Source organism: Rhinoraja longicauda, chromosome 8 (genome assembly GCF_053455715.1).
Source record: "Rhinoraja longicauda isolate Sanriku21f chromosome 8, sRhiLon1.1, whole genome shotgun sequence".
In the NCBI taxonomy this organism is placed as follows: Eukaryota; Metazoa; Chordata; class Chondrichthyes; order Rajiformes; family Arhynchobatidae; genus Rhinoraja; species Rhinoraja longicauda.
The window spans coordinates 70,848,561-70,874,497 of NC_135960.1; the positions used below are offsets into that span (position 1 = coordinate 70,848,561).

Consider the following 25,937-nt stretch of genomic DNA (forward strand, 5'->3'; position numbering starts at 1 on the left):
TAGGTGCATTTTGGCAAAAGGTGCCTCTTGAAGTTATATAAATTTTTGCTTATCATATCCACATTAAAATTACTTGACTTTAACAGTTCATAACTAGCTAAAATAAATCAAGGATTTTAAAATATAATCTAGCAATCAATTGTTTTGAATTTGTGATGATTCAATACCTGGCTCGCTGATTGGTTTGTAATGTGAGCTGGATTCTAGAGTGGAAACAGGGAGTGTGGCTAGATCTGGGGGGTCTGGACTGTGTGTCTGGCGAGAGCTGGGTTTGGGATCTGAAACACAAGGGCTCAGGAACATGGACAGCAACATACAGAGTGTTTGTACAGTTCCTACTCCCTTCAAACTCACTGGGTTCACAGAAAATTCATGAGGATTAATAACAGAATGTACAGTTCAGGATTCCTTCGTGAGTAGTGACCACAACATGGTAGAATTTCAGGTACAATTTGAGGGTGAACAGCCAGGGTCCAAAATCACCTTTAACTTTAATAGGGGTGATTACAATGGCATGAAGATTGAGATGTCCAGTGTGAACTGCTACAATATAATGCTTTGTTACTGTATTAGGCATTCTGATATTTTTCTCTTTTCACTCTCTGTAGTACTTGCTAATGGCTTGATCTCACTCATGTATTGAATGATTTAACTGGAGCGCACACAAAGATTTACACTGTACATGTGACAATAATAATAAACCAATACCAAAGTTTATTTATTGGTATTGGTTTATTATTATTGTCACATGTACAGTGTAAATCTTTGTGTGCGCTCCAGTTAAATGGGTCTGTCGATGAACAGTGGCAGATATTTATCATCTAGTTCATAATGCTCAGCAAAAATACATCCCTCCTTTGAAAGAGGAATGCCTCCAGTGGAAGACAATGCAGGTCAAAGATCATGTTAGTTGAAAAATAGAGCACACATTGTAGCAAGGGCAATTGGCAGCTCAGAGGATTGGGTATTTTTCAGAAATATGAAGCAAAAGGCTAAAAGAGCTCTTAAAAATGATTTTGAGAGAAAACTTGCATGTAATACCAAAACCTTCTGATAGGCTACTCCAGATTATTAAACTACATGGGATCCCGAATGAGCTAACCAATTGGATACAAAATTGGCTTGGTGGTGGGAGTCAGTGGGTGGTAATGGAAGATAATTTTTCAGATTGGAGTTCTGTGGCAGAGGGATTGGTGCTGGGTCTATCGTTGTTTTCCATTTATATTAATGATTTGGTTGAGAATGTAATATACATGGTTAATACGTTTGCAGATGATCACAAAATTGGTGTTACACTGGACAGTGAAGGTGGTTATCTAAGAATAAAAAAGGGTAAAGGGTTGGCAGATGGGAATTAACTTGGAGAAGTGCAAATAACTTAATTTTGGTAAGTTAAACCAGGGCATTTTACACAGTAAATGGCAAGGCCAGAGCAGAGACTTCCAGGGATACAAGTACATAGTTCCCCTGAAAGCGATGACACAGTAAACAGGGTGGTGAGGATGATATTTCCACACTTGACTTCATAGGGTGGGGCACAAAAGTTGAGACATCATGTTACAGCTGTACAGGACATTGGTGAGACTGCACAGAGTTCTGGTCATCCAGCTGTAGGAAGGATTCTTTAAGCTGAAAAAGGTGCAGGAAAAGATTCACAGGGACATTAATAGGACTGGAGGGCTTGTTATAAGGTGAGATGGAATAGGCTGAGGATTATTTCTCTGGAATATAGGAGGCAGCGTGTACGCCCGCCCCGAATCGCGGGGCTTGGGTCGGCCCACCGCGGACCTTTCACCGTCCGGCGCGGCCTGAAATAGGCCGTGGACCTTTCACCGCCCAGCGGCGGCTTCAATATCGGGAGCCCCGACCGCCCTGACGTGGCAACAACAACAGCCTGACCGCAGGAGAAGACGGCAGGGAAGAAAAAAAGACATTTTTGGCCTTCCATCACAGTGAGAAGGGACTGGAGGAGACTCACTGTGATGGATGTTTCTTTTTGTTTGGTGTTAGTTGTGATTGTATGTCTTATTGCATTTTTATTGATTATTCTTATTGTTCTTATTATTTAACTGCGGGTAATGTTTCATTTCACTACACATTTATGTGTATGTGACAAATAAACGACTATTGACTATTGACTATTGATTGGCTGAGGAGCATAGAGAACATCAAATTGTGAACATATTGGTATATTGTTGTCACGTGTACCGAGATACAGGGAAAGGCTTTATTTGCATGCTATCCAATCGAATCATACTATATATGAGTACAATGAAGCAACACACAAGTACAACAAATAGAAAAATACCAGAATGCAGAAAATGGTATTACAGTAGCATAGTATTATTGTTACAGAGAAATTGCAAAAAAAGTGGCCCCCCATGCCAGACCATTACTCACATATTGAATGCCGCACTTGACAGATCCATTTCAATTGGCAGCACAACCATTAATAGAGCCTCATCTGAAGCAACTGAAAGAATTACTAGGCTTGATAGCGAGTTCCGAATATTTAATTTATGTATATTACTATGATGGCAGTATTGCAGGGAAAGAAGCTTGATATATCAGCAATTGAAAATTTGCGGTTATTATGTAGTATTCTATTATAAGAAAATAACTGCAGATGCTGGTACAAATCGAAAGTATTTATTCACAAAATGCTGGAGTAACTCAGCAGGTCAGGCAGCATCTTGGGAGAGAAGGAATGGGTGACGTTTCGGGTCGAGACCCTTCTTCAGACTGATGTCAGGGGGGGGAACAAAGGAAGGATATAGGTGGAGACAGGAAGATAGAGGGAGATCTGGGAAGGAGGAGGGGAAGAGAGGAACAGAAGAACTATCTAAAGTTGGAGAAGTCGATGTTCATACCACTGGGCTGCAAGCTGCCCAGGCGAAATATGAGGTGCTGTTCCTCCAATTTCCGGTGGGCCTCACTATGGCACTGGAGGAGGCCCATGACAGTCTGGGTCAAAATGTGGTCGTAGAGCAGGAGAAATCACAGAGGGGGAGCAGCGAGAGAGCATGTTTTCTTGGTCAATTCTATTTATCATTTCAGCAAATGCACAAAAGTGATAAGCAGTTGAAAATAATTTACTTGCTTTTGTATCTACCTGGCATTGAGGCTGTGACCAATAGTTTGACTTCACACTGTTCTTTTTTCATTGTTTGTTTCAGGTCTTTGAAGAAAAGCCCTTCTACATAAACTACAACCTCCCACAGAAAGGTGACTGTGGCCGAAATTGCATCCATGCCCCATTCACAAGGGGTGCGCACAAAATACATAATCAGGCCAACCTGCAAGGCAACAGATAATTATGAAAACTGAGAGAGTATTTCAGTATGGCTTCACAATAGTGAATTACATTACCAAAACAAATGCAAAATTATCCTATATATTTCTGGGACTACATTCACTCTCATGCAGGCATTACTGAATATTCAGAGAATTGATTAAAAAAATTACTGTCATTTCAATGTGATGTGCAGCTTTCTTTGAAAATTCTGTTTTTATTTAAGTAGCTCAATCATGAAAATGATTGAGGAATGGTTTATCAGGTTACAGAAAACAGCTTTAATTCAAATGAATTGCAAAGATCAGACATAAAAGTGGATGGCTTAAATTTAAAATTTAATTTATTATTGCATGGGAATGGTGAATAATACTTGCGTAATAGAAGACCACACTAATACTTACCAAATAGTTGAAGAGTATATGAGACGTCTGAGCAGGCATATCCCCAATATTCAACAGAAGTTTTCGAAGCATGTAGATCAGTTCATCCTTCAAAGAAGAGTGCAATTCAGTCAAAATCCGATGACTTTGATAACTTTGTAATTTAAAACGAATTGTTCTCCAAAAAAAATAATTCACTAGACATTACGATTTATTAACAATATCACATGGATGCCATGTGATCTAACCTTCTAGAGCACAAAACCATTCAGCAGTTGAATTTTACCTGAAGAAAACTTTCTAATTCTTTACAATTAGAAAGTTTTCTTCATGCAAAGTTTGACTGGTGAATGGTAGGCGCCTCTGGAAGGTTTGATCAAATGACATCCAAGGGGGACTAGTTGTTTGGGTACAGAATTGGCTTCATGGAAGGAAACAGAGGGTGGCGGTGGAAGGTTGTTATCAATGATTTAGATGAGAATGTACAAGGCATAATGAATAAGTTTACAGATGTTACTAATGTAGGTGGTATCGTGACAGTGAAGAGAGTTATCAAAAATTACAACAGAATCTTGATCAGCTGGGCTAATGGAGTTCAATGCTGATAAATGTGATGTGTTGCATTTTGGGAAGTCAAGATACGGCAGGACCTTCACAGTGAATGGTGGAGGCCTGGGGTTCCAAGAGTTCAAGTACATAGTTCCCTGAAAATGGCTCCATAGGTAGAGAGGGTGATAAAGAATGCTATTGGTACACTGTCTTTCATCTGTCAAGATACTGTATAGAAGTTAGCCTGTTGTGTTACAGTTATATAAGACGTTGGTAAGGCAACATTTGGAGTATTGTATTCAGTTTTGGTCATCCTGCTATTGGAAGGATGTTATTAAACTGGAAAGAGTGCAGAGAAAATTTACAAGGATGTTTCCAGCACTCAGGGGGCCTGGGCTATAGGGAAAGGTTGGGCAAGCTAGCACTTTTTTTCATTAGAGTGTAGGGGGCCAGGGGAAGACCTTATAGAGGTGTACAGAATCATGAGGGGAATTGATAGAGTGATAGTCTTGTACCCAAGTTACGGGAAGAAAGAACCAGAGCACATAGATTTACAGTGAGAAGGGAAAGATTTAATAAGGACCTGAGTGGCAATGTTTTTCATTCAGAAGGATATGGGTATATGGAATTAACTGCCAGAGGAGGTAATAAAAAGGAACAGCAGATGCTGGTTTATAACAAAGATAGACATAAAATGCTGGAGTAACTCAGCGGGTTAGGCAGCAACTCTGGAGAAAATGAATAGGTGACATTTTGGGTAAGGGACCCTTATGCAGTTTGAAGAAGGATCCTGGTCCAAAAGGTCACCTATCCATTTTCTTCAGAGATGTTGCCTGATTACTTCAGCAATTTTGTGTATATCTTTCCCAGAGGAGGTAGTTGAGGCAGGAACAATAACAATATTTACAAAACACTTGGACAGGTACATGGATAGGAAAGATTTAGAGATAGATTGGCCAAATGCGGGCAGATGAGACTAGCTTAGAGCATCTTGGTCGGCATGGGGAAGATGGGCCAAAGGGGCTGTTTCTATGTTGCATAACTCTATGATGAATATCTTGTAGCAGTATTTTAGCATGTGCTAACCTGTTCCCCCTTAAAATGGCAATCTAGGTTTTATTTACTTTATTAGCCTACATTGTTTCAAATGGGAAGCTATTTTAGATATCTAATGGTAAAGGCTGCAGTTTCTGGCTCACAGTAGACATTCAAAATTTGAGCTCTGAGATATTTGCATCAATATCTCTAAAAATACTTTTTTTCGGAAATGTTATGTTGTGAACAGTTTCTATATAAATGCTTGGAAAGGTAATTAATATATTAGTAGTGCAAGGTTAATGCTTTAATGCATGAATAAATAATTGCTTTATTCAACTGCAGATGTTGGTTTAAATCAAAGGAAGACACAAAATGCTGGACAAAACCCAGCGGGTCAGGCAGCATCTCAGGAGAGAAAGAATGGGTGACGTTTCGGGTCGAGACCTTATTCAGTTGAGTAACTTGAAAGTATTTTATGAGCCCAACAACCTCAAAAATCTGTGCATGACAGAAAATCATGAGTGGGCTCACCATGATTTCTCACCATTGAAACTAATGGCTGGAAAATCACAAGCAAACAACATACCATTTTCGGGCAAGTAAAAAATCTTCTTTTGATCGACATGGCCTCAAAGTTTATCCCACTGATTAAACATGCCAATCAGGATTCGCACACTGGCATTTCTTCACAAGTTTACATGGGTATCATTGGCAAGGCCAGAATTCTCTAGCCATCTCTAGTAACCCTAGAGAATGTGCTGGCAAAACACTTTCCTGAACCGCTGTATAGTGCTTTTTGTAAAAATTTCACAATGCCATTAGGTCACTAGTTTCAAAATTTAGACCCACTGGTGATGCATTTCCAAGATAGGACCACACATGACTTGGAGAGAAAGTCGCAGGTGATGGGGCTCTCATTTACTTGTTGCCCTCCGTCTTAGATTGGGAAATCATGTCAAAGTTGCTAGGATGAGATGAGTAATTGTAATGCATTTTGTAGATGGCATCTAATGCACTCAGTGTGATGGTGGTGGAAGAATAAATGCTTAATATTTTTACTTTTTAAAGAAACAGTGTGGAATCAGGCCCTCCGGCCCACCGAGTCTACGCCGACCAGCGATCACCAATATGCTAGTTTTGTCCTACACACCAGGGACAATTTACAGAGTCCAGGCAATTTACCTGCACGTCTTTGGAATGTGGAAGGAAACCAGAGCACTGGAGAAAACCCACACGGTTGCAGGGAGAATGTACAGATAGCACCTGTAATCAGGATCATACCCAGGTCTTTGGCACTTTCAGGCAGCAATTCTACTGCTGCTCCACTGAACACAGATAGGGTGCTAGTCAAGCAAGTCGCTTGTCCTGGATGGTGTTGAGCTTCTTAAGCATTGTTGGAGCTGCACTAATCCAGGCAAGTGGAGAATAAACCATTATACTCGTGAATGGTGCATTGTAAAGGGCTTTGTGGTGGCAGGTGATGAGCCTGTAGAATATCTAGCATTTGATCTTTTCAATTTTTATTGACTGGTCTGGTTGAATTTATGGTCAATGGTAACTCTCAGGCTATGAGAAGTGGGAATTCAACGATAAGTAATGACAAGAAATGTTAGGGGAAGGCGGTTGGATTCCCAGTGTTAGAGATTGTGAAGGACAGATACTTTGGGGTATGAATATTACTTGACATTGTTCAGCCCAAGCCTGAATCTGAATGTTGTCTAGGTCATGCTGTATGATTACTTCATTTGCTGAGGTGTTGCAAATAGAATTGAATGTGGTGCAATCACAGTGAATATCTCTTTTTCTGATATTCTGGTGTTGTGCCTGAGAAACTGCCCTGCTAAACCCCTGCATCAATGTTCTGGGGTTGGTATGATCAACGTCCTTTGTGCAAGGTATTATTCCAACAAATGGATAACTTTCCCCAGATGTCTCCCATTAACTTCAGTTTTATCAAGAAAGCATAATGCTACTGTGTAGTCGGAGACAACGCCATGTTCACGTTCATATTATACTTGGCACTCGCAGAAAGGTGAACTCATGTGACTCATTCTATTTACAGTGGTAAAGGACCGCATGGGGGCGCTGTCTCTCGCCATCACACCAAATGTGCGATGATGCTTGCGATCTCACAGTTGTCCCAGCAGTTTAGTCTTGGCCATCGAAATAGGAGGCATGGCGATCTAAAGCTTCTTCCTGCAGCTTACCCTAGCCTCGAGAGGTGTTGACGGTACAGGTTTTTTCCTGGTAGCTCAGCTTTTGGCTTGAAAAGTTGGCGCTAAGCAGTCTCTGGATTATCTTAGCAGAGATACACCCCACTAGCAGAGATACACCCCACTTTGTCTCTCTTTCTCTCTACCCTGCTTCTTCTCTCATCTTCTCCCTTCTGGCTAGAATGCCTGGGTTTTATTGGGAGTAGGTTGAAGTGGCCAACCAATATCAGCTAATTGGACCCAGCTGCTACTAATGATGCTGAGGATTGGTCTATCCTGACCTGTCAGCCAGTTAAAGGCATCAGAGTGACATCGAAGGGTGTGGGCACTGTCACAGCTATCTTGATGTCAAGAGCAGTCACTCTCTGGTCAACGTGCCTCTAGAATTCAGCTTTTTCGTTCTTATCTGGACCACAGCTGTGATGACATCTGGAGCTAAATGGATTTGGCAAAACCAAACTGGACAGCAGTGAGGTTACTAAGAGTAAGTGCAACATGATAGCAGAGTTGACATCACTCGCTGCCTATTTAGTAATATGGAAAATAGGTGCAGGAGGAGGCCATTAGGCTCTTCGAGCCAGCACTGATTGAAAGTAGATTGATTGGGTGGGAACAATTCATAATGATTGAAAGTAGACTGATTGGGTGGGAATAATTGATATTATACTTGTCCCAATTTTGTCAACAGGAAGTAGGTAGAGTCACGGAAACATTTTCCTGATAGAAATTTCTCGTCGACAGCTGGCTTGTCGCCAGGTATCGTAGCTTATTGCGGGCGCTGTCGCATGCTGTCCCCAGGTTTGCTAGGTTGTCGCAGATGCATTTAGAAGCACGTAATATTAAATTAAGAAAAGGCATTTGAAGATACCAGAAGATAGTTTTGTTTAACCAATTTATTTACCGTCAGGCCATTTGACAGGTAGAGTGGAGGCGACAGTTTGACGGTCAAGTAAGCGTGGGAATTTCACGATGTTTCCGAAGACGGTGTAATCTCTTAGCCAAGTGCTCGTTTCACAAAAAAAGTAACTTGTATCGACCTGACTCGGCATTGTCGTGGTCATTGTCGTAGGGTAAAAGATAATTTCGGCGATCTGCTACAACTTTGACAGTCGCCGGCAGTCGCCTTAAAAATAGCGTAACTGGGACAGGCCCTTAAAAGACTAAAATAGTCACCACTAACTACAACATCCACTGATTGTCCTTTATCTATCCAGATTTGTCAGGCAAGGTCTCTCCTTAACAAAACTGTGCTGACTTTGGCCTATTTTATCTTGTGCTTCCAAGTACTCAGAAACCTCATCCTTAATCATGAACTCTAAAGTCTTACCATCCACAGAAGTCAGACTAACTGGCCTATAGTTTCCTTTCTTTTGCTTCGTTCCCTTCTTAAACAGTGGAGTTATATTTGCGATTTTCCAGTTCTCTGGAACTATTCCCGACTCTCGTGATTCTTGAAAGATCACCACTAATGCCTGCACATTTTCTACAGCCACCTCTTTCATAACCCTGGGTTGTCGTCATCTGTTCCAGGTAACCTATCCACCTTCACACCTTTCAGCTTCCCAAGCACCTCTTCCTTAGTAATAGCGGCTACACTCACTTCTGCCCCGTGAATCTCTTGAATTTCTAGCACATTGCTGGTGTCTTTCACAGTGAAGACTGATGCAACAAACTTATTCAGTTTGTCTGCCATTTCTTTGTTCCCCGTTACTACTTTTCCAACATCATTTTTTAAGCGGTCAAATTGCGTCTGCCTCAAACACCACACCCGGCAGCATTTTTCAGGCACTTAGCACCCTTTAAAGTAAAAAGAATGCTCCACAGTAGCTAGCGGCACAGTGCTAGAGTTGCAGCCTTACAGCGCCAGAGACCCAGGTTCGATGTTGACTGTAGGTACTCTCTGTACAGAGTTTGTACATTCTCCCCGTGATTATTTGGGTTTTCTCCGGGTGCTCCGGTTTCCTCGCACAATCCAAAGTTGTGCAGGTTTGTAGGTAAATTGGCTTCTGTTAATTGTTCCTAGTGTGTAGGATAGAACTAGTGTATGGGTGATTGCTGGTCAGTGCAGACTTGGTAGGCTGAAAGGCCTGTATCTCTAAAACTAAATAAAAAACTAAAACACCTCAACTGCGACCTCTGGCATTCCAGAGAAAACAATCCAAGTCTGTCCAACTGCTCCCTGTAGCTAATACCCCCTATTCCAGGCATCATTCTGGTAAACCTCCTCTACACCCTACTCCAAATGCAGCCTAACCAAAATCCTATAAAGCTGCATTATGAGTTCCTGACTCATACTCAATACCCCGACCTATGAAAGCAAGCATACCATATGCCTTCTTTACCATTCTATCCACTTGTGTTACCACTTTCGGGGAATATGGACTTGGACCCCAAGATCTCACTGTACATTAATTCTGTTAAGGGTCATGCCATTACTTGTATAGTTTCCCCTTACATTTGACCTCCCAAACCCCTCATACTTGCTCGCATTAAACTCCATCTGCCATTTCTCCCCCCTTTACTGTAGCTGATCTATATCTTTTCTTTAAATTCCTCTTTAAAACTCCTTCCTCTCAGTTTAAACCTTTTATTTTGTCTACTCCTAACATCGATTCTGTAGATTCTGATGATCTACCTTTCTCTTCCCTTATAATTTCATATGCCAACATCAGGCCAATTCTCAGCCTCCTTTGTCACAGCAAAACAAATGCAGCCTATCCATAGAGTGCCATAGAGTCATACAGCATGGAAACAGGCTCTTAAGCCCAACTTTCCCACACCAAACAACTTGCCCCACCTGCACTGGTCCCATCTTCCTGCGTTTGACCCATGTCCCTCCAAACCTTTCCTACCAATGTACCTGTCCAAAACTTTCGTAAATGTTGTGCTAGCACTTGCCTCAACTATCTGCTCTGGCAGTTCATTCCACACACCTACCACCCTTTGTGCAAAGATAGTTGCCCCTCGGGTTCCTATTAAATCTATCCCCCCTCACCTTAAATCTATTTTCTCTGGTTCTTGATTCCCCTACTCTGGGTAAAAGACTGTGCATTTTCCCTAAATAATCCACTCATGATTTTATACACCTACAATCTTAATTATCCGATCTCTTCTCATTACTAAATTTCTCCACTCCAGGCAGCTCCGTGGTGAATGTCCTCTGCATTTTCTCTGTTTATTTTCCCAACCACATCCTACCTATAGCGTGGCCATTATTTTGTGACCATCATTAATAAGATTAGTTTTTTCCCCAAAAAATCTACTTACTTAACTAAATTTAAATTCCTCAGATCCCATGCTGGAATTATGAGAAACATTACAAAACAAATACAATATGCACTAAATTCTCAGTTTTATTGAAATTTCAATACCTGACGGTTACTAATGGTGAGCTTCTCCAGAAAATGGCGCAACACAAGTGCAGGGTCTTCAATCAAGCAGTTCCACAATACTTGCTGTGCCACTGCACTCACTAAAAAAAAGGAAAGCGTCACACAGATTAATATTAGAAATGAAAGTTATGAGTTTATTATTAATTAATCTTTAGAAATATATTGGTGCAGTCTAATTAAAAAGGCTGTTGATCCTGCTCATATCTGTCAGTAGGAAGTCATCTGATTAATTTACAAGATATTTGGATTTCCAACATTTTCCGATCCATTTGCTCTATGAAGCAGAAAATGCAAGCTTCATGTTTTAGGACAGAAGTAACTTCAAGCTCAAACTAGGCCAATCTTCTGGTTTCTCTTTGTGACATTGAAAACAAAATGGACTAAATTATTTTGTTTTGAATTTCCAGATAGAATGTGGACACAATGAAAAGGCTATCAATTATTTGCTTGTCTTTTTAACTGAATAGTTTGCTTGGCCATTTCAGATGGCAGTTAAGACTGGGTCATTTAATGGGGCCAGATCATGCCTATGTCAGATAAGAGTGGCAGTTTTGCCTCCAGAGAAGGCAATAGGGTACGACAATAATTCTTGAATCCAGATCAGTAAATCAAACATTTGAAGCCCAATCCAGTTGCTTAGCCTACCTAGATGTCCAACAGCAAGCAAAAAGAATAATCTTTTGATCATTCAACGAATCCTCATTCAAATATAACCATCATTCATGATTTACAATCCCCATCTGCATTACTTCTTTTAACTATTCCTGACCAGTACGTGTGCCTTCAGAATTCAGCACACCCCAGCGGTGAGGACTGCACAGAGCTGGACAGGGGAGGCAAAAGAATGTCCACAGGACTGTTTGGAGTTGGCAGCAACACTTCCTCCTCGATAACCATCAGCACGGGAGCACCTCAAGACTGTTTGCTCAGCACCCTGCTCTATTCATTCTATACTCACAACTGTGTAGCTGGACACAGTTCAAACTCTATCTTCAAGTTTGTCGATGACACAACCATTGTTGGACAAATTATAGGTGACCATGAGTCAGAGTATAGGAGGGAGATCAATCGACTCTAAGCCCTACCCTGAAAACAGTGAAATTATCTCATTTCTTTCCTCTCTCTACTATCATGACCATTCTCAACTACACCACGACCCCTTCTTCCAATTACCCTTCTGAGCTCATGTCCTGTTTTCATAGTTTTTGCCATCAAATTGCTATTTCTGGCTCGCTTCCTCAAAAAACGACTCAGGCCTGATTAATTGTCAATATTCTATTCTCCCTTTCATCTCCGGTCTTTAAATGTTCTGAAACATCTCAAATTTACAACCAACTTTTCCATCTAATCAGATTTCTACCCCTCAACAGTATTGAATGTCCTAATTAAAAGAACAAATAGCTTCCTTGTCCCCAGTGCACTACCTTTCTCAATATCTATGCAATATCCAAAATAGTGCAATAACCAGTCTGTTATTAGCCTATCTTTCATTCTGGAACGTGCTCCCTGGGGTAGTTGAACTAGGCCTTTTCGCTGAAATGGCATTTAGTTGAAGTGGCAGGTAGTTGAAGTGGCGTTTAGGAGGCTTTTAAGTAGGCATATGGATATGCGGAGAATGGAGATTGTGAGCCAAAGGGTCTCTACTGGTCTATGTTCTGTTTTCCAGCTCAATTTGATGACATTTCCTTTATCCCACTCACATCTACTCAACAGAGTTGTATCAACAGTTTCTCTATCTGTTAGGTTTATAAGTCATAGGAGCAGAATTAGGCCACTCAGCCCATCGTGTCTACTCTGCCATTCAATCATGGCTGATCTATCTTTCCTTCTCAACCCCATTCTCCTGCCTTCGTCCCATAAACTTTGACTCCCTTACTAATCAAGAACCTGTTAATTTCCAATTTTAAAATACCCAATGACCTGGCTCCACAGCCAGCTTTGGCAACAAGTTCCACTGATTCACCACCCTCTGACTAAACAAATTCCTCATCTCCTTTCTGAAGGTATTCTGAGGCTGGGGCCTCTGGTCTGAGACTCTCCCACTAGTGGAAACATCCTCGCCACATTCAGTCTATCTAGGTCTGTCACTACTCAGTAAGTTTTAGTGAGGTCCCCCCTCAACTTTCCAAACCACAGCGAGTACAGGCCCAGAGCCACCAAACACTCGTCAAACGTTAACCCAAACATCCCCAGCATCATTCTCCTACAACATCCTCTGGACCCTTTCCAATGCCAGCACATCCTTCCTCAGAGATGAGGCCCAAAACGGCTCACAATCCTCCAAATGCAGCCTGACCAGTGCCTGATAGTGCCTCAGTGTTACATTCCTGTTTTTATACTCTAGTCCTCTTGAAATTAATGCTAACATTGCATTTGCCTTTCTTACTACCGATTCAACTTGCAAATTACCTTTTGGGAATCCTGCACCAGCACTTCCAAGTCTATTTGCACCTCCGATTTCTGAATCCTCTCCCCATTTAGAAAATAGTCAATGCCTTTATTCCTACTACCGAAGTGCATGACTGCACACTTTCCTACGCTGTATTCCATCTGCCACTTATTTGCCCATTCGCCCAACCTGTCCAAGCTCTTCTGCAGACTCCCTGCTCTCTCTACACTAACTGCCTCTTCACCTATTTTCGTATCATTTGCAAACTTGGCCACAAAGCCATCAATTCCATCATCCAAATCATTGATATGTGATGTGAAGAGTAGCGACCCCAACACCGTTCCCTGCAAAACACCACATGCAGCCAACCAGAAAAAGCCCCCTTTATTCCCACTCTTTTCCTTCTGCCATTCACCAAACCTTCTATCCATGCGAGTATCTTCTTTTCAATACCGTGGGCTCTCATCTTGTTTAGCAACTCTCATGTGCTGCATTTTATCAAAGGCCTTCTGAAAATCCAGGTAAACAACAGTCACCCATTCTTTCCATACCATAGGTGTTGCCTGTCCCGAGTTACTCCAGCATTTTGTGTCTATCTTCAGTGTAAATCAGCATCTGCTGTTCCTTCCTACACATCCACTGACTCCACCTTATCTATTTTGCTATTTACTTCCTCAAAGAATTCTAACAGATTTATCAGATCTCCCCTTTACAAAACCATGCTGACTTTGGCCTATTTTACCATTTGCTTCTAAGTACTCTGAAACCTCATCCTTAAAAATTGACTCTAAAATCGTAGCAACCACTGAAGTCAGGCGAACTAACATGTAGTTTCCCTCTTTTTGCCATGCTCCTTCTTTGAACAGAGAAGTGACGTTTGCAATTTACCAGTCTTTGGGACCACTCCTGACTCTAGTAATTCTTTATAGATCACGACTACTGCCTCCACAATCTCTAAAGCTACCTCTTTCAGAACCCTGGAATGTAGTCCATCTGGTCCGGGTGACTTATCCACCTTCAGACCTTTCAGCTTCCCAAGTACCTTGTCCTTAGTAATAGCAGCTCCACCAACTTCTGCCCCCTGACTCTCTTGAATTTTAGGTATGTTACTGGTGTCTTCCACTGTGAAGACCGATGTAAAAAACGTATTCAGTTCATCTGCCATTTCTTTATTCTCATTACTACTTCTCCAGTGTAATTTTATAGTGGTCCAATGTTCACCCTTGCCTCTCGTTTACGCTTTATATACCTGAATATACTTTTGCTATCCATTTTTATATTATTGGCTTGCTTGCCTTCATATTTCATTTTTCTCCCCTTGTTGCCCTTTAGTTACCTTCGGTTGGTTTTCAAAAGCTACCCAATCCTCTAGCTTCCCACTAGTCTTTGCAATATTATATGCCTTCTCTTTCAGCTTTATGCTTTCTCTGACATCTTTTGTTAGCCACGGTTGCTTCATTCTCCCCTTATAATCTTTCTTCCTCTTTGAGATGAAAAGATACTGTATCTTCCAATTTACTCCCAGAAACTCTCACCATTGCAGCTCCACTGTCATTCCTGCTCTGGTCCCTTTCCAATCAACTTTAGCCAGCTCATTCCTCATGCCTCTGTAGTTATCTTTACTCAACAATAACACCGACTCACCCGATTACATCTTCTCCCTCTCAAACTGCAGGTTACATTCTGTCATATTATGGTCACTATCTCTGAGGGGTTTCTTCACCTCAAGTTCACTAATCAAATCCAGTTCGTAACACAACACCAAATCCAGAATTGCCTTTTTTTAGATTTGACTACAAGCTGCTCTAAGAAGCCAAATCGTAGGCACTCTACAAATTCCTTCTCTTGGGATCCCATACCAACCTGATTTTCCCAAGTTACCTGCATATTGAAATCCCCCATAACCAATGTAAAATTGTCTTTCTTACATGCCTTTTCTATTTCCTGATGTCATTTGTGCCCTATATCCTGGTAACTGTTCAGAGGCCTGTATATTAAAAAAAATAGGTGCAGGAGTAGGGCATTCCGCCCTTCGAGCCAGCACCACCATTCAATATGATCATGGCTGATCATCTAAAATCAGTACCCTGTTCCTGCTTTCTCCCCATATCCCTTGATTCCGTTAGCCCTAAGAGGGCTATATCTAACTCTCTCTAAAACATCTCCCATCAGGGTCTTTTTACCGTTGCAGCTTCTTAGCTCAACCCACAAGGATTCTACATCTTCATGAGCGCCGATCCTCTTTCAGGCATGTCTCTGCGATGCCCACATCGTACGTACCAATTTCAAACTGCACTATAGCTCATCCACTTTGTTCCTTACACTGCATTCATTCAAATATAACAGTATTCACCACCCCTCTTTTCAAATTAGCCCCTCTTTTTGCCTGACCTTAAGGCTCTTAACCCTTTGCTTGCTTGGGTGCTATTCAATCAAATTAACATAATAAAGCCAAACTCAAGTACAATTGATAGAGCAAAGGAAATAGAGCTGAGTACACAGCACTGTACAGCACAGCACTGTTCTCAGCACTGTATCACACCATTTCCATAGACAAAGTCCAAAGTCCATAATGGGGGAGAAGTAAATTGGGACAGCACCATAGCTTATGGAACCATTCAGAAGCCTGATAACAGAGGGGAAGAATCTGTTCCAATGTCTGGTGGGATACATTTTCAAGCTTCTGTATTTTCTGTCTGACGTGAGCAGAGAGAAGAAGGATTGTCCAGGGTGGGACAAGTCTTTGAGTAGGTTGGTTGTACTTCATTACATATGGAAATCCCCAAGGATTTATCGTTGACCCGTGCCTGTTTCCCATTGACATGAAACACTTTGGTTACATTAAAAGTCAGGTCTAGTTTATTAAATGTGCGAGAAGGCCTATTTTATTTCTTCTTTAGATCAAGGTTGAATTTTGTTTGATTACATTTCAATAGAGCGCTCTTTGTTATGTTGCTTTCAGTACAGAGTATTAGAAATACAAGCTGCTATCAATTACAATTATCTGCTTGACCTAGCATTAAATTACATTATAAACATTGTCATTATCAAGGGGCAACAAATCACATGCCCACATAATAGCTGTGATTTTAGAATCCACATTGCCAAATAGAAAAGCTTTCCAATCTTGGCAGATTTGCACAGTAATTTTACAATTGAAATGGTAACAATGATAAAATAAGATAGCCGAAGAAAAATATATGACATCATCTGAAATAATTTTTTTAACAATAAAAATGAGTTTTATCAAAAATGTGTAGAAAGTGCCGTATGAATTGAAGACAGGATGAATGAATTAAAGTCCCTGGCACAATAAAGAGATTAGTCATAGAGTCATGTAGCACTGAAACAGGCCCTTCTTCCCAACTTGCCTATGCCAACTAAAATGTCCCACCTGCCTGTGTTTGCCCCATATCCCTCCAAACCGTTCCTATGCATGTACCTGTCCAAATGTATTTTTAATGTTGTTATAGAACCTGCCTCAATGACCTCCTCTGGCAGCTCGTTCCATTCAAACACCACCCTCTTTGTGAAAAGATTACCCATCAGGTTCCTATTAAATCTTTCCCTCTCACCTAAAACCAATGTCTTCTGGTTCCTGATTCTCCTACTCTAGATAAAAGACTCGCATTCGTCCTATCCATTCCGCTCATGATCTTATACACATCTATAAGATCATCGCTCAGCTCCATCGAATAAAGTCCTAACCTACCCAACCTCTCCCAATAGCTCAGGCCTTCAGGTTCTGGCAACATCCTCGTAAATATTCTTTGCACTCTTTCCAGATTAACAACATCTTTCCTATAGCAGGGTGACCAAAACTGAACACAGTACTCCAAACGTGGCCTCACCAACATTTTGTACAAGGGCCGGCACAGTGGTGGACTTGATGTCTTACAGTGCCAGAGCCCAGAGATCGATCCGACCGCGGGTGCTATCTCCATGGAGTGTGTACGTTCTCCCTGTGCTCATGTGGGTTTTCTCTGGTTTCCTCCCACTCTAAAGACATGCATGTTTGTAGGTTAGTTGGCTTTGGTAAATTGTCCCTAGAGGATAGGATAGAACGAGAGTACGAGTGATCGTTGGTCAGCACAGACTTGGTGGGCTGAAGGGTCTGTTTCCTTTTTAGATGCTTCTATTAAAAAAACTCAATTGGACGCCTCTTGCTTTTTCCTGACCAGAGCCTCAATTTCTCTCGCCTGCCCTTCACCCTAAACAGAATATGCTTCCCCTTAACACTTGTCATTACACTTTTAAAAGTATCCCACTTTCCGGACATTCCTTTGCTGGTAAAGAACCTAATCTAGTCAACTTTGGCACGATTCCAGATAATACAATGAAACTTTGCCCAATTCAAAATTTTAATTTGAAGCTTGTCTTTATCCATAACTATTTAAAAACTAATAGAACAGTGGATACTGGTCCCAAAAGGCTTGGCCATAGACAATTCAGGTACATGTCCTTCCCAATTTCCTAAGAGTAGATTAAGATTTGCCTTCTCCCTTGTAGGGTTCTCTACATATTGCCAGAGGAAACGTTCCTGAGCACATTTGACAAATTCCACACTCTGATAGCCCAAGTCTATGACATTCCTATTTGTCTTGCAGCTACATGCAATCTCCCGGCATATTTGTACATCTAATTCCCTTGACTATTTGGGGCCAATAGTACACTCCCAACAAGGTGATCAATCCCTTTTCTCAGCTCCACCCACATAACCTCACTGGGTGAACTATCAGTAATATGATCTTGGACTACTGCCGTGACATTTTCCTTAATCAATAAAGCACACCCTGTCCTCTTTTACCCACACTCTATCTTACCGTAGCATCTGTACCCTGGAACATTAAGCTACCAGTCCTGTCCCACTCTTAGCCAGGTTTCCGTACGGCTACAACACCCAATTGCACGTACATATCCACACCCTGAGTTCATCCACCTTGGCTATGAAGCTTCTCGCATTAAAATAAATGCAATTCAGTCCTTCCTTGCTCCTTGCCATGCTCCATACCAACTTCCAGCCTCAGGCCTGCATTGGATCCTGCCCCCCTGCCAATCTAGTTTACACCCACCCATGTAGCAAAAGCAAACCTGCCTGCAAGATATTGGTTCCACTTCAGTTCAGGTCACCGCTGCCCCAAAAGAGAACCCAATGGTCCAAAAATGTAAATCCCTGCCCCCTCCACCAACGCCTCAGCCACACATCATCTGTTCTAACTTCCTGTTCCTACCCTCACTAGCACATGGCACCAGGAGTAATCCGGAGATCACTACCCTGGAGGTCCTGCTTTTTAATCCTTTGCCTAACTCCCTATATTCATCTGGCAGGACTTCACCCCTTTTCTTACCCATATCATTTGTGCCAACATGCACAATGACTACTGGCTGCTCACCATCTCCCTTGAGAATGTCATGCAGCTGCTCCAAGATATCCTGGACGCTGGCACCAGAGAGGGAGCACACCATTCAGGAGTCTCAATTGTTGCTGCAGAATCTCCTGAATGAGCTCCTAACAAGCTCCTACCACTATCGCTCTGCCTGACTTCATTCTTCCCTACTATGCCTCAAAGCCAGGTTCGATGCCACCAACCTGACTACTGCTGCCCTCCCCTGACCGGACATCCCCCCAAAGGTATCCACAGGGGGCATACCTGTTGACGTGCAATGGCCACAAGACACTCCAGAACTCTGTGCTTACATCCCTTTCCTGTTGGTCACCCATTTCCTTTCTGCCACTACCCAAGGCATGACCACTCACTGCAACTCCTGTCCATGATCCTCTCAGTCTCCTGGATAATTCTGAGGTTGTACAGTTGCTGCTCCAGTTCCCTAATGTGGTCTGTAATGAGCTGCACCTAGAGGTTTATTGAAGAAAAAATACAGACAGTACCTTATCTCGCCATCACGGAAGCCTCTCAAGCCAAAGCTTCACACTTATTCTCCACAGCAGCCTCCACACAGCTGCTCCCAACATAGCTGGTTCACTTGTATCTACCTTCCTTTTATAAACTCTCTAAGGAGCAAATCACTAAAGTCTTTGCAGCTTGTCCAACTGAAATTCACCTCAGCTTGTTAACTGTGGCTGCATTGCAATGAACCAAGTGATTAAAAAAAAGACATTTATTTCATCACCTTTGCATGGTCCATTGAAATTAATATGATATGTTTTAAGTATTGTTATTGTTGTAAATTTGTGCACATTAAGCTCCTACAAACAGTATCTTTTAATATACTAGATAATCACCTCTCTGTAATGAAAAACTTGAAATCTCCTTCCTCTCACCTTTAATCCTGTTTCTGATACCAAACCCTGGTAATGTATTTTTGACTATCTACCCTAACTATGCCTCTGATATTCCTCTATCAGGTCACTCCTCAACATCCTTCACTCTAGGAAGACAGATATTTATCCAATCTCTCCCCATATTGAAGTCCTGCAATTAGGCAACATTCTTGTGAATCTCCTCTGCACTCTCTTGGTGCAACCTTTCAGGTTGAGGTCCTTTAATCACACCAAGAAAAACTATAAATCAAACATGTTTTAAGTTGTAGAGAAGGGGGAGGAATGGAGAGAACAATCCAAGTTTGTCTAACCTCGCCATACAGCTAATCCCACTAACCTAGGCAGCATCTTGGTAAACCTCTACTGCACCCTCTCCAGAGTCTCCACGTTCTTCCTGTAATGGGGCAACCAGAACTGGATACAATATTCCAAATGAAGCCTAACCAAACTCTCTAAAGCTCCAACATGACCTATTTGAGCACTCTTGTACTCAATTCCTTGACTGATGAAGGCAAACACTCATACACCTTCTTTACCACCAGGGGTACGATGGCGGCCTCGCCAACGGTCTGTCTCATCTTTTTCCATCTTTGTGTTTTTAGTTTGTTGTAAAATGTATGTTTTAGTTTATCTTTAGTTTTGTATTATGTGGGGGGGTGGTGGGGGGAACTTTTTTAATCTCCTTCCTCGATGGAGGTGTGACGTTTTCCCTATCGTATCTCCCTCCGTCTGCACTGCGGCCTAACATCGTGGAGCTGGCGGCATCTTGCTAGGACCTCCGACCTCCAACCGCGGGAGCCTGCGGACTTTAACATTGTGGAGCTCGCGGTCCCTGGTTAGAGACCGACTTCAGGAGCTCCAACCACATGAGCTTCGACCACCCCGACTGCGGATGGTTCAACTCCCCCGACCGCGGGAGAAAAAGAGGAAAGAAGATAAGATTTTATTGCCTTCCATCACAGTGGGGAATGGGGAGGAGCCGCTGTGGTGGATGTTTATGTCAAATTTTTATGTGATTATGTGTCTTGTTGCTTTTTTGGTATGACTATGACAAACCAAATTCCTCGTATGTTGCAAAACATACTTGGCTAATAAATTACAATAATGATTATGATTTACCACCCTATCTACCTGTTTGGCTACTTTCAAAGACCTATGGTCTTGGATACATCCCAGGATACCTCTGTGCATCAATGCTGATAAGGGACTTGCCATTAACTGTAGATTTTCTCCTTGTATTCAACCTCCCAAAGTCAAACCCTATACAGGGTGAATTAGGGCACAGCATCTGCCGGTTACTGTTTTTCAATGTACTCAAATGTCAGATTACAGTCCATAACCCATGACTACCCAACTAGTGTGAGAGTCCTACAACATTCGATGATACTCAATGTGGAGTTTAAAATTATAATTTTGACAAACTTTTGTGGTTCTGAATTTCATTTAAAAACATGTTTGCTTCAAAAAATTGTGCAGTTACCCAAGAATTGATAAAACATACCTGCCACACCATCTTCTCGTACTTCTCCATCCTCCATGAGATGAACAATTGGGAGCACTGTAGCACAAATGCATGCAGGAAATACAGCCTGGGGAGGCTGCAAGACATGATGCGTTGGAGTGTTCTCTGTAACATCTTCTTCATCTGCACAGAAAACAGATACTGATTCCACTCATAAAAGGTATTAATTTAAAGAATTAAGAGTTTAGCAACTTTGCACATGAAGGCATGCAATAAAATAGCTACTTCTTAATCATTCACAGGTTAACTAATGGCTATGATTTACCTTCTGCACTGACTGCTGATCGCACCGACCACACAGACCCTCGGCGGAATGAGTAATTTCTATGGGAGGTACTGGATGTACAGGATGGACTAACTGACAGCCGACGGGAAGCTAAGTTTGTAGCATCCTCAACTACAAAAGTAAATCAAAAATTTTGACTGGTAAGTCAGTATATATATTTAAATACTCATCTATAACATACAATAATAATAAAGATGGTTATAGCTTATGTACTTAAAAGATTATTACAAAAGATATATTCATTACAATGGTTATAGATAAGAATTGTCATTCAGTCTTTGCTTTTCAGGAAGTCATGATGCAGCTTATTAGGATTTTGGTTAGACCGCATTTATATTATTGCGCGCATTTATGGTTGCCCCCATTACAGGAAGGACATGGAGGCTTTGAAGGGTGCAGAGGTTGGACAGACTTGATTTATTTTCTCTGAAATGAGGAGAGACCTGATAGAAATGGAGAGACATGGGATTAGCTGAGAATGGGGATCTTCGTCGGTATGGACAAGGTAGGCCGAAAGGCCTGTTTTCGAGCAATTTGACTCTATGGCTCTAATACTGCAGTTCAATTTCCTCACAGTATTTATTCTTTTGGAAGGTATTGTACTATATATGGTTAAATAACTTTCCATATCAATGATTTTTTACTTGCAGCCTATATTTGCTGAAACGGCTTGGCGGTATAGTTAAGGCCTACCACAGTCTTACATAAAGTGAGCATTACATTTTTCAATGTGTTTTCTTTAAAAAATCTGAGGAACTGGATAATGATGTGTTCAGATATTACCTTCCTCCTCCAATTCAGGTGGAGTGTTAATGGCCTCATAGCACGCTTCCTGGATGATGGGAATGGCTGTGATCAGGCTGGCTTCTCTACCCAGTCGCTTCTTCTCTTCTTCCTGCTGCAAGTTCTTCAAAATATGTTCAGCTCGTTGATGCGATCGCGAAACTGCACGAGCTGAAAAAGATTTCTATAAAAGATGGCGAGTTAAGATCATTAAAACTGAGTCATTCAGTAACCATTAATGTGCCACAGAGTACATGAATGCTGAATAGACACAAAATGCTGGAGTAACTCAGTGGGACAGGCAGCATCTCTGGATAGAAGGAATGGATGACATTTCAGGTTGAGACATTTCTTCAGTCTGAACCCATTAGCTTTAAAATAGTTTATACTTTGATAGTAGGAAAAAAACTGCAGATGCTGGTTTAAATCGAAGGTAGACACAAAATACTGGTGTAACTCAGCGGGTCAGGCAGCATCTCGGGAGAGAAGGAATGGGTGACGTTTCGGGTCGAGACCCTTCTTCAGAAGAATATTACAGAGACCCTTCAGAAGAAGGGTCTCGACCCGAAATGTCACCCATTCTTTCTCTCCCAAGAAGGAATGCTGCCTGACCCGCTGAGTTACTCCAGCATTTTGTGTCTACCTATACTTTGATAGTATTAGACTGAAACTTGCAAAAGTTGATTGGAGTAGGTTGTTAGAAGTCAAACCAGGGCATGACCTTCACAGTAAATGTCAGGGCCCTGAGGAGTGTTACAGAGCAGGGTGGTTTAGGAGTAGTAGATTGACTTTATTCCTTCATATTAATGGCCGGAACTTAATAACACGGATAAACCAAAGGCTTGACACTATTTACCTGAAAGCAAACACTTACAGATTGGTCTTCACTGATTGGGTCTTGTACACGTCCAGTGCTCTGGGGAACCCAAGGGGGATCAAACATTGGTACAGATGGCATGCCCAAAATTGGAGAAGGTAAGGTGAAGTTTATGCTTGGAGGTGGAATCTTAAACACAATAAAATAAAAGTACTTAATCGATAAATGGACTTAATAAAATAATTACAATTTGCTTAACATGCTTTATGTCCAATCTACTAAGATCTGCACAGACGTTAAATGGTATAAAAAAATAACATAAATACCTCAACAATTATTTATTTCAATGTTTTTCCATGAAAATTAGTACCTTTTGATCTTCAGGATTGTTAGAAGTAATTTTACATCAAACGTCATATTGAGAAGGTTAAAAAATATTTTGCATCAATACATTTGCTTATTAATCCATGAATATATATTTCATTCTTGCCCTAGTAACATGATCAGTAATGAAACAGATGCATAAATGTAATTAACTGATCTAATATGGTGGGCAAAACTGGAGTTCAAAATTGAGAGTTCAAATATACTGGTGGGAATGTAAAATAAGGTCAAACCTCTGGACAGTAAGCAACCAGGCACCATTTGTGGAGGGGGATCATCATAATTAGGCGAGATCACGCTCAATGTTTGTTTGCCTGCAATGACCTGAACCGAATTCAAAGAGCGCTGTAGATGATTCAACAATTAAGTTTAGGGCGGTCACGGTGGCACAGCGGCACAGCGGTAGAGTTGCTGCCTTACAGCGAATGCAGCGCTGGACACCCGGGTTCGATCCCGACTACGGGTGCTGTCTGTACGGAGTTTGTACGTTCTCCCCGTGACCTGTGTTGGTTTTCTCCGAGATCTTCGGTTTCCTCCCACACTCCAAAGACGTACAGGTTTATAGGTTAATTGGCTTGGTAATTGTAAAATTTGTCCCCAGTGGGTGTAGGATAGTGTTAATGTGCGGGGATCGCTGGTCGACGCGGACCCGGTGGGCCAAAGGGCCTGTTTCCACGCTGTATCTCTAAACTAAAAAAAAAAAGAGACATTTGGACAGGTGCACGAATAGGATAGGTTTAGAAGGTTATGGGCCAAGTGCTGGCAGGTGGGACTAGTGTAGATGGCGCATGTTGGTCACCGTGGGCAAGTTGGGCTGAAGGGCCTGTTTCCATACTGTATGACTCTAAGGCACAAAAGATGAGTTTATCACTCCTCGTGCAGCTGTTCCTAAAAACTAATGGTTATGAAGTGCAATTACTGAAAATGTGGCGTAAATATCCCATCTATATTTGAGACATTTCTTCATGTATTTACGAGAACAGTTCTGGAAACCAAAAACAAGAGTAGAAGCAGAGAATTAAAATACCAAAAGCTCAATATCATGGTAATGAACTTAATTACACTAAGGAGACATCTTATCCCCATTTAACCTACCCAATATCTGAGAAGCAATACCGTGAGCAGTGACTGCAACTCAACTCTAAAAGAAATACAAATAAATTGTTGTTTCATCTGGGAGTAGCGTTTGACAGAGGATTAATCATTGAATGTATAGGCAGATAAGGTGGAAGGAGAGATGACAAAGGGAAATTCAAATTGTGCTCTTGAATTTGGGGGTGTGGGATCAGAGCAGAAATTTGGGACAAACACAACCAAGGGATCCATCAAATGTGTACCAAGGCAATCTTTAAGTTAGTTAAGCTAAATAAAAATGCATAGAACGTTCTGGTGAGAAATATTGTATTTGTAACGTCAGATAAATAAACTGAATTCTTACTGGAAGCAAGGTGTGAAGCAATGTAGTAATGCTGCATTGGAAATCAGTGGGCTTATAAAACAAATAGTAGGAGACAGCCAGAAATGAATATAGAAAAGATGAGAAAGTCAAAGGTATGTTGTATAGATGGTGAAAATTGGAAGCAAAACATCTGTCATTGGGAAAATGTTAGAAGCTACATTTCAAGGAAATCAGTCAAAGTCAATGGCTTTGTGAAAAGGAAATCAAATTTGACCGATTTGGAGTTTTTTGTAGACAAACCTGTCCTGTTGATAAAGAGGAAGCACTGAAAGTTCTATACTACATGTTTCCCGGACATGTTGATATCAAGGAGGAGGTAGTGTTAGTCTACTGAAGACCAACAAGATGAACAGTAAGCCCCCAGGGGCTGAGGGGATTGAGAGGGGTCAGAGAGATTGCTGGACCTTGACAAAGAACTTTGCATCCTCTCTAGCCAACAGGTGGGGTCCTGGAGGACTCCAGAATAACTATTTTGTTCCTTTGTTTAAGAAGGGCAATAGGGATAAATGAGGAAATTGTAGATCGGTGAGCCTTACATCAGTGGTGTATTATTGGAATGTTTTCTTAGGAATAGGATTTATTTACATCTGGAAAAACATGGACTTACTGAGGATAGTCAACATGGTTTTATGCAGAAGATTACGTCTAGTACATTTTTTTGAGGGGGTGACAAAGATATTTGACAAGTGCACAGCAGTGGTTGCTACCTACATGGCATTCAATAAGGTCCCTCATGGTAGGCTGATCCATAAGACTAAGGTAGAAATAATCCATGGAGATTTGGTAGAATGGACTCAAAATTGGTTTGGCCATAGAAACCAGTGGGTAGTGGTGAAGCGTGTTATTCTGACAAGAGCTCTGTAACTAATGGTATTCCACAGGGATCAGTGTTCTGATTTGTGATGTATGTACATTAGTTGGATGAAAATGCAGGTGGGCTGATTAGTAATTTTGCAGACAACACTAAAATCAGAGTTGTGGATAGTGAAGTAGGTTGTCAAAGATACAGCAGCACATGGATCAATTGGAAAAATAGGTGGAGAAATGGCAGATAAAGATTAATCCAGATAAATGTGAAGGGTGGTACTTTGGGGCATCAAATGCAAGAATAAGGGTAAGACCCTAAGGAGATTTGATCTCTATAGGG

At 41.5% G+C, this 25,937-nt stretch overlaps 1 protein-coding gene across 4 annotated transcripts in view; it reads right to left on the reverse strand.

The window, feature by feature from the left end:
• The window catches only part of unc80 (unc-80 homolog (C. elegans)), a 253,548-nt gene that overhangs the window by 74,950 nt on the left and 152,661 nt on the right, over nucleotides 1-25,937 (reverse strand). For all 4 annotated transcript variants that reach the window (XM_078404204.1, XM_078404202.1, XM_078404203.1 and 1 more), the window contains 7 exons: nucleotides 23,005-23,136; nucleotides 22,131-22,314; nucleotides 21,327-21,458; nucleotides 21,041-21,184; nucleotides 10,847-10,947; nucleotides 3,697-3,783; nucleotides 3,113-3,296 (listed from right to left, as the gene is read on the reverse strand). In XM_078404204.1, the coding sequence (XP_078260330.1) occupies nucleotides 3,113-3,296; nucleotides 3,697-3,783; nucleotides 10,847-10,947; nucleotides 21,041-21,184; nucleotides 21,327-21,458; nucleotides 22,131-22,314; nucleotides 23,005-23,136 (964 nt within the window). The remainder of the gene's footprint in view (nucleotides 1-3,112; nucleotides 3,297-3,696; nucleotides 3,784-10,846; nucleotides 10,948-21,040; nucleotides 21,185-21,326; nucleotides 21,459-22,130; nucleotides 22,315-23,004; nucleotides 23,137-25,937) is intronic.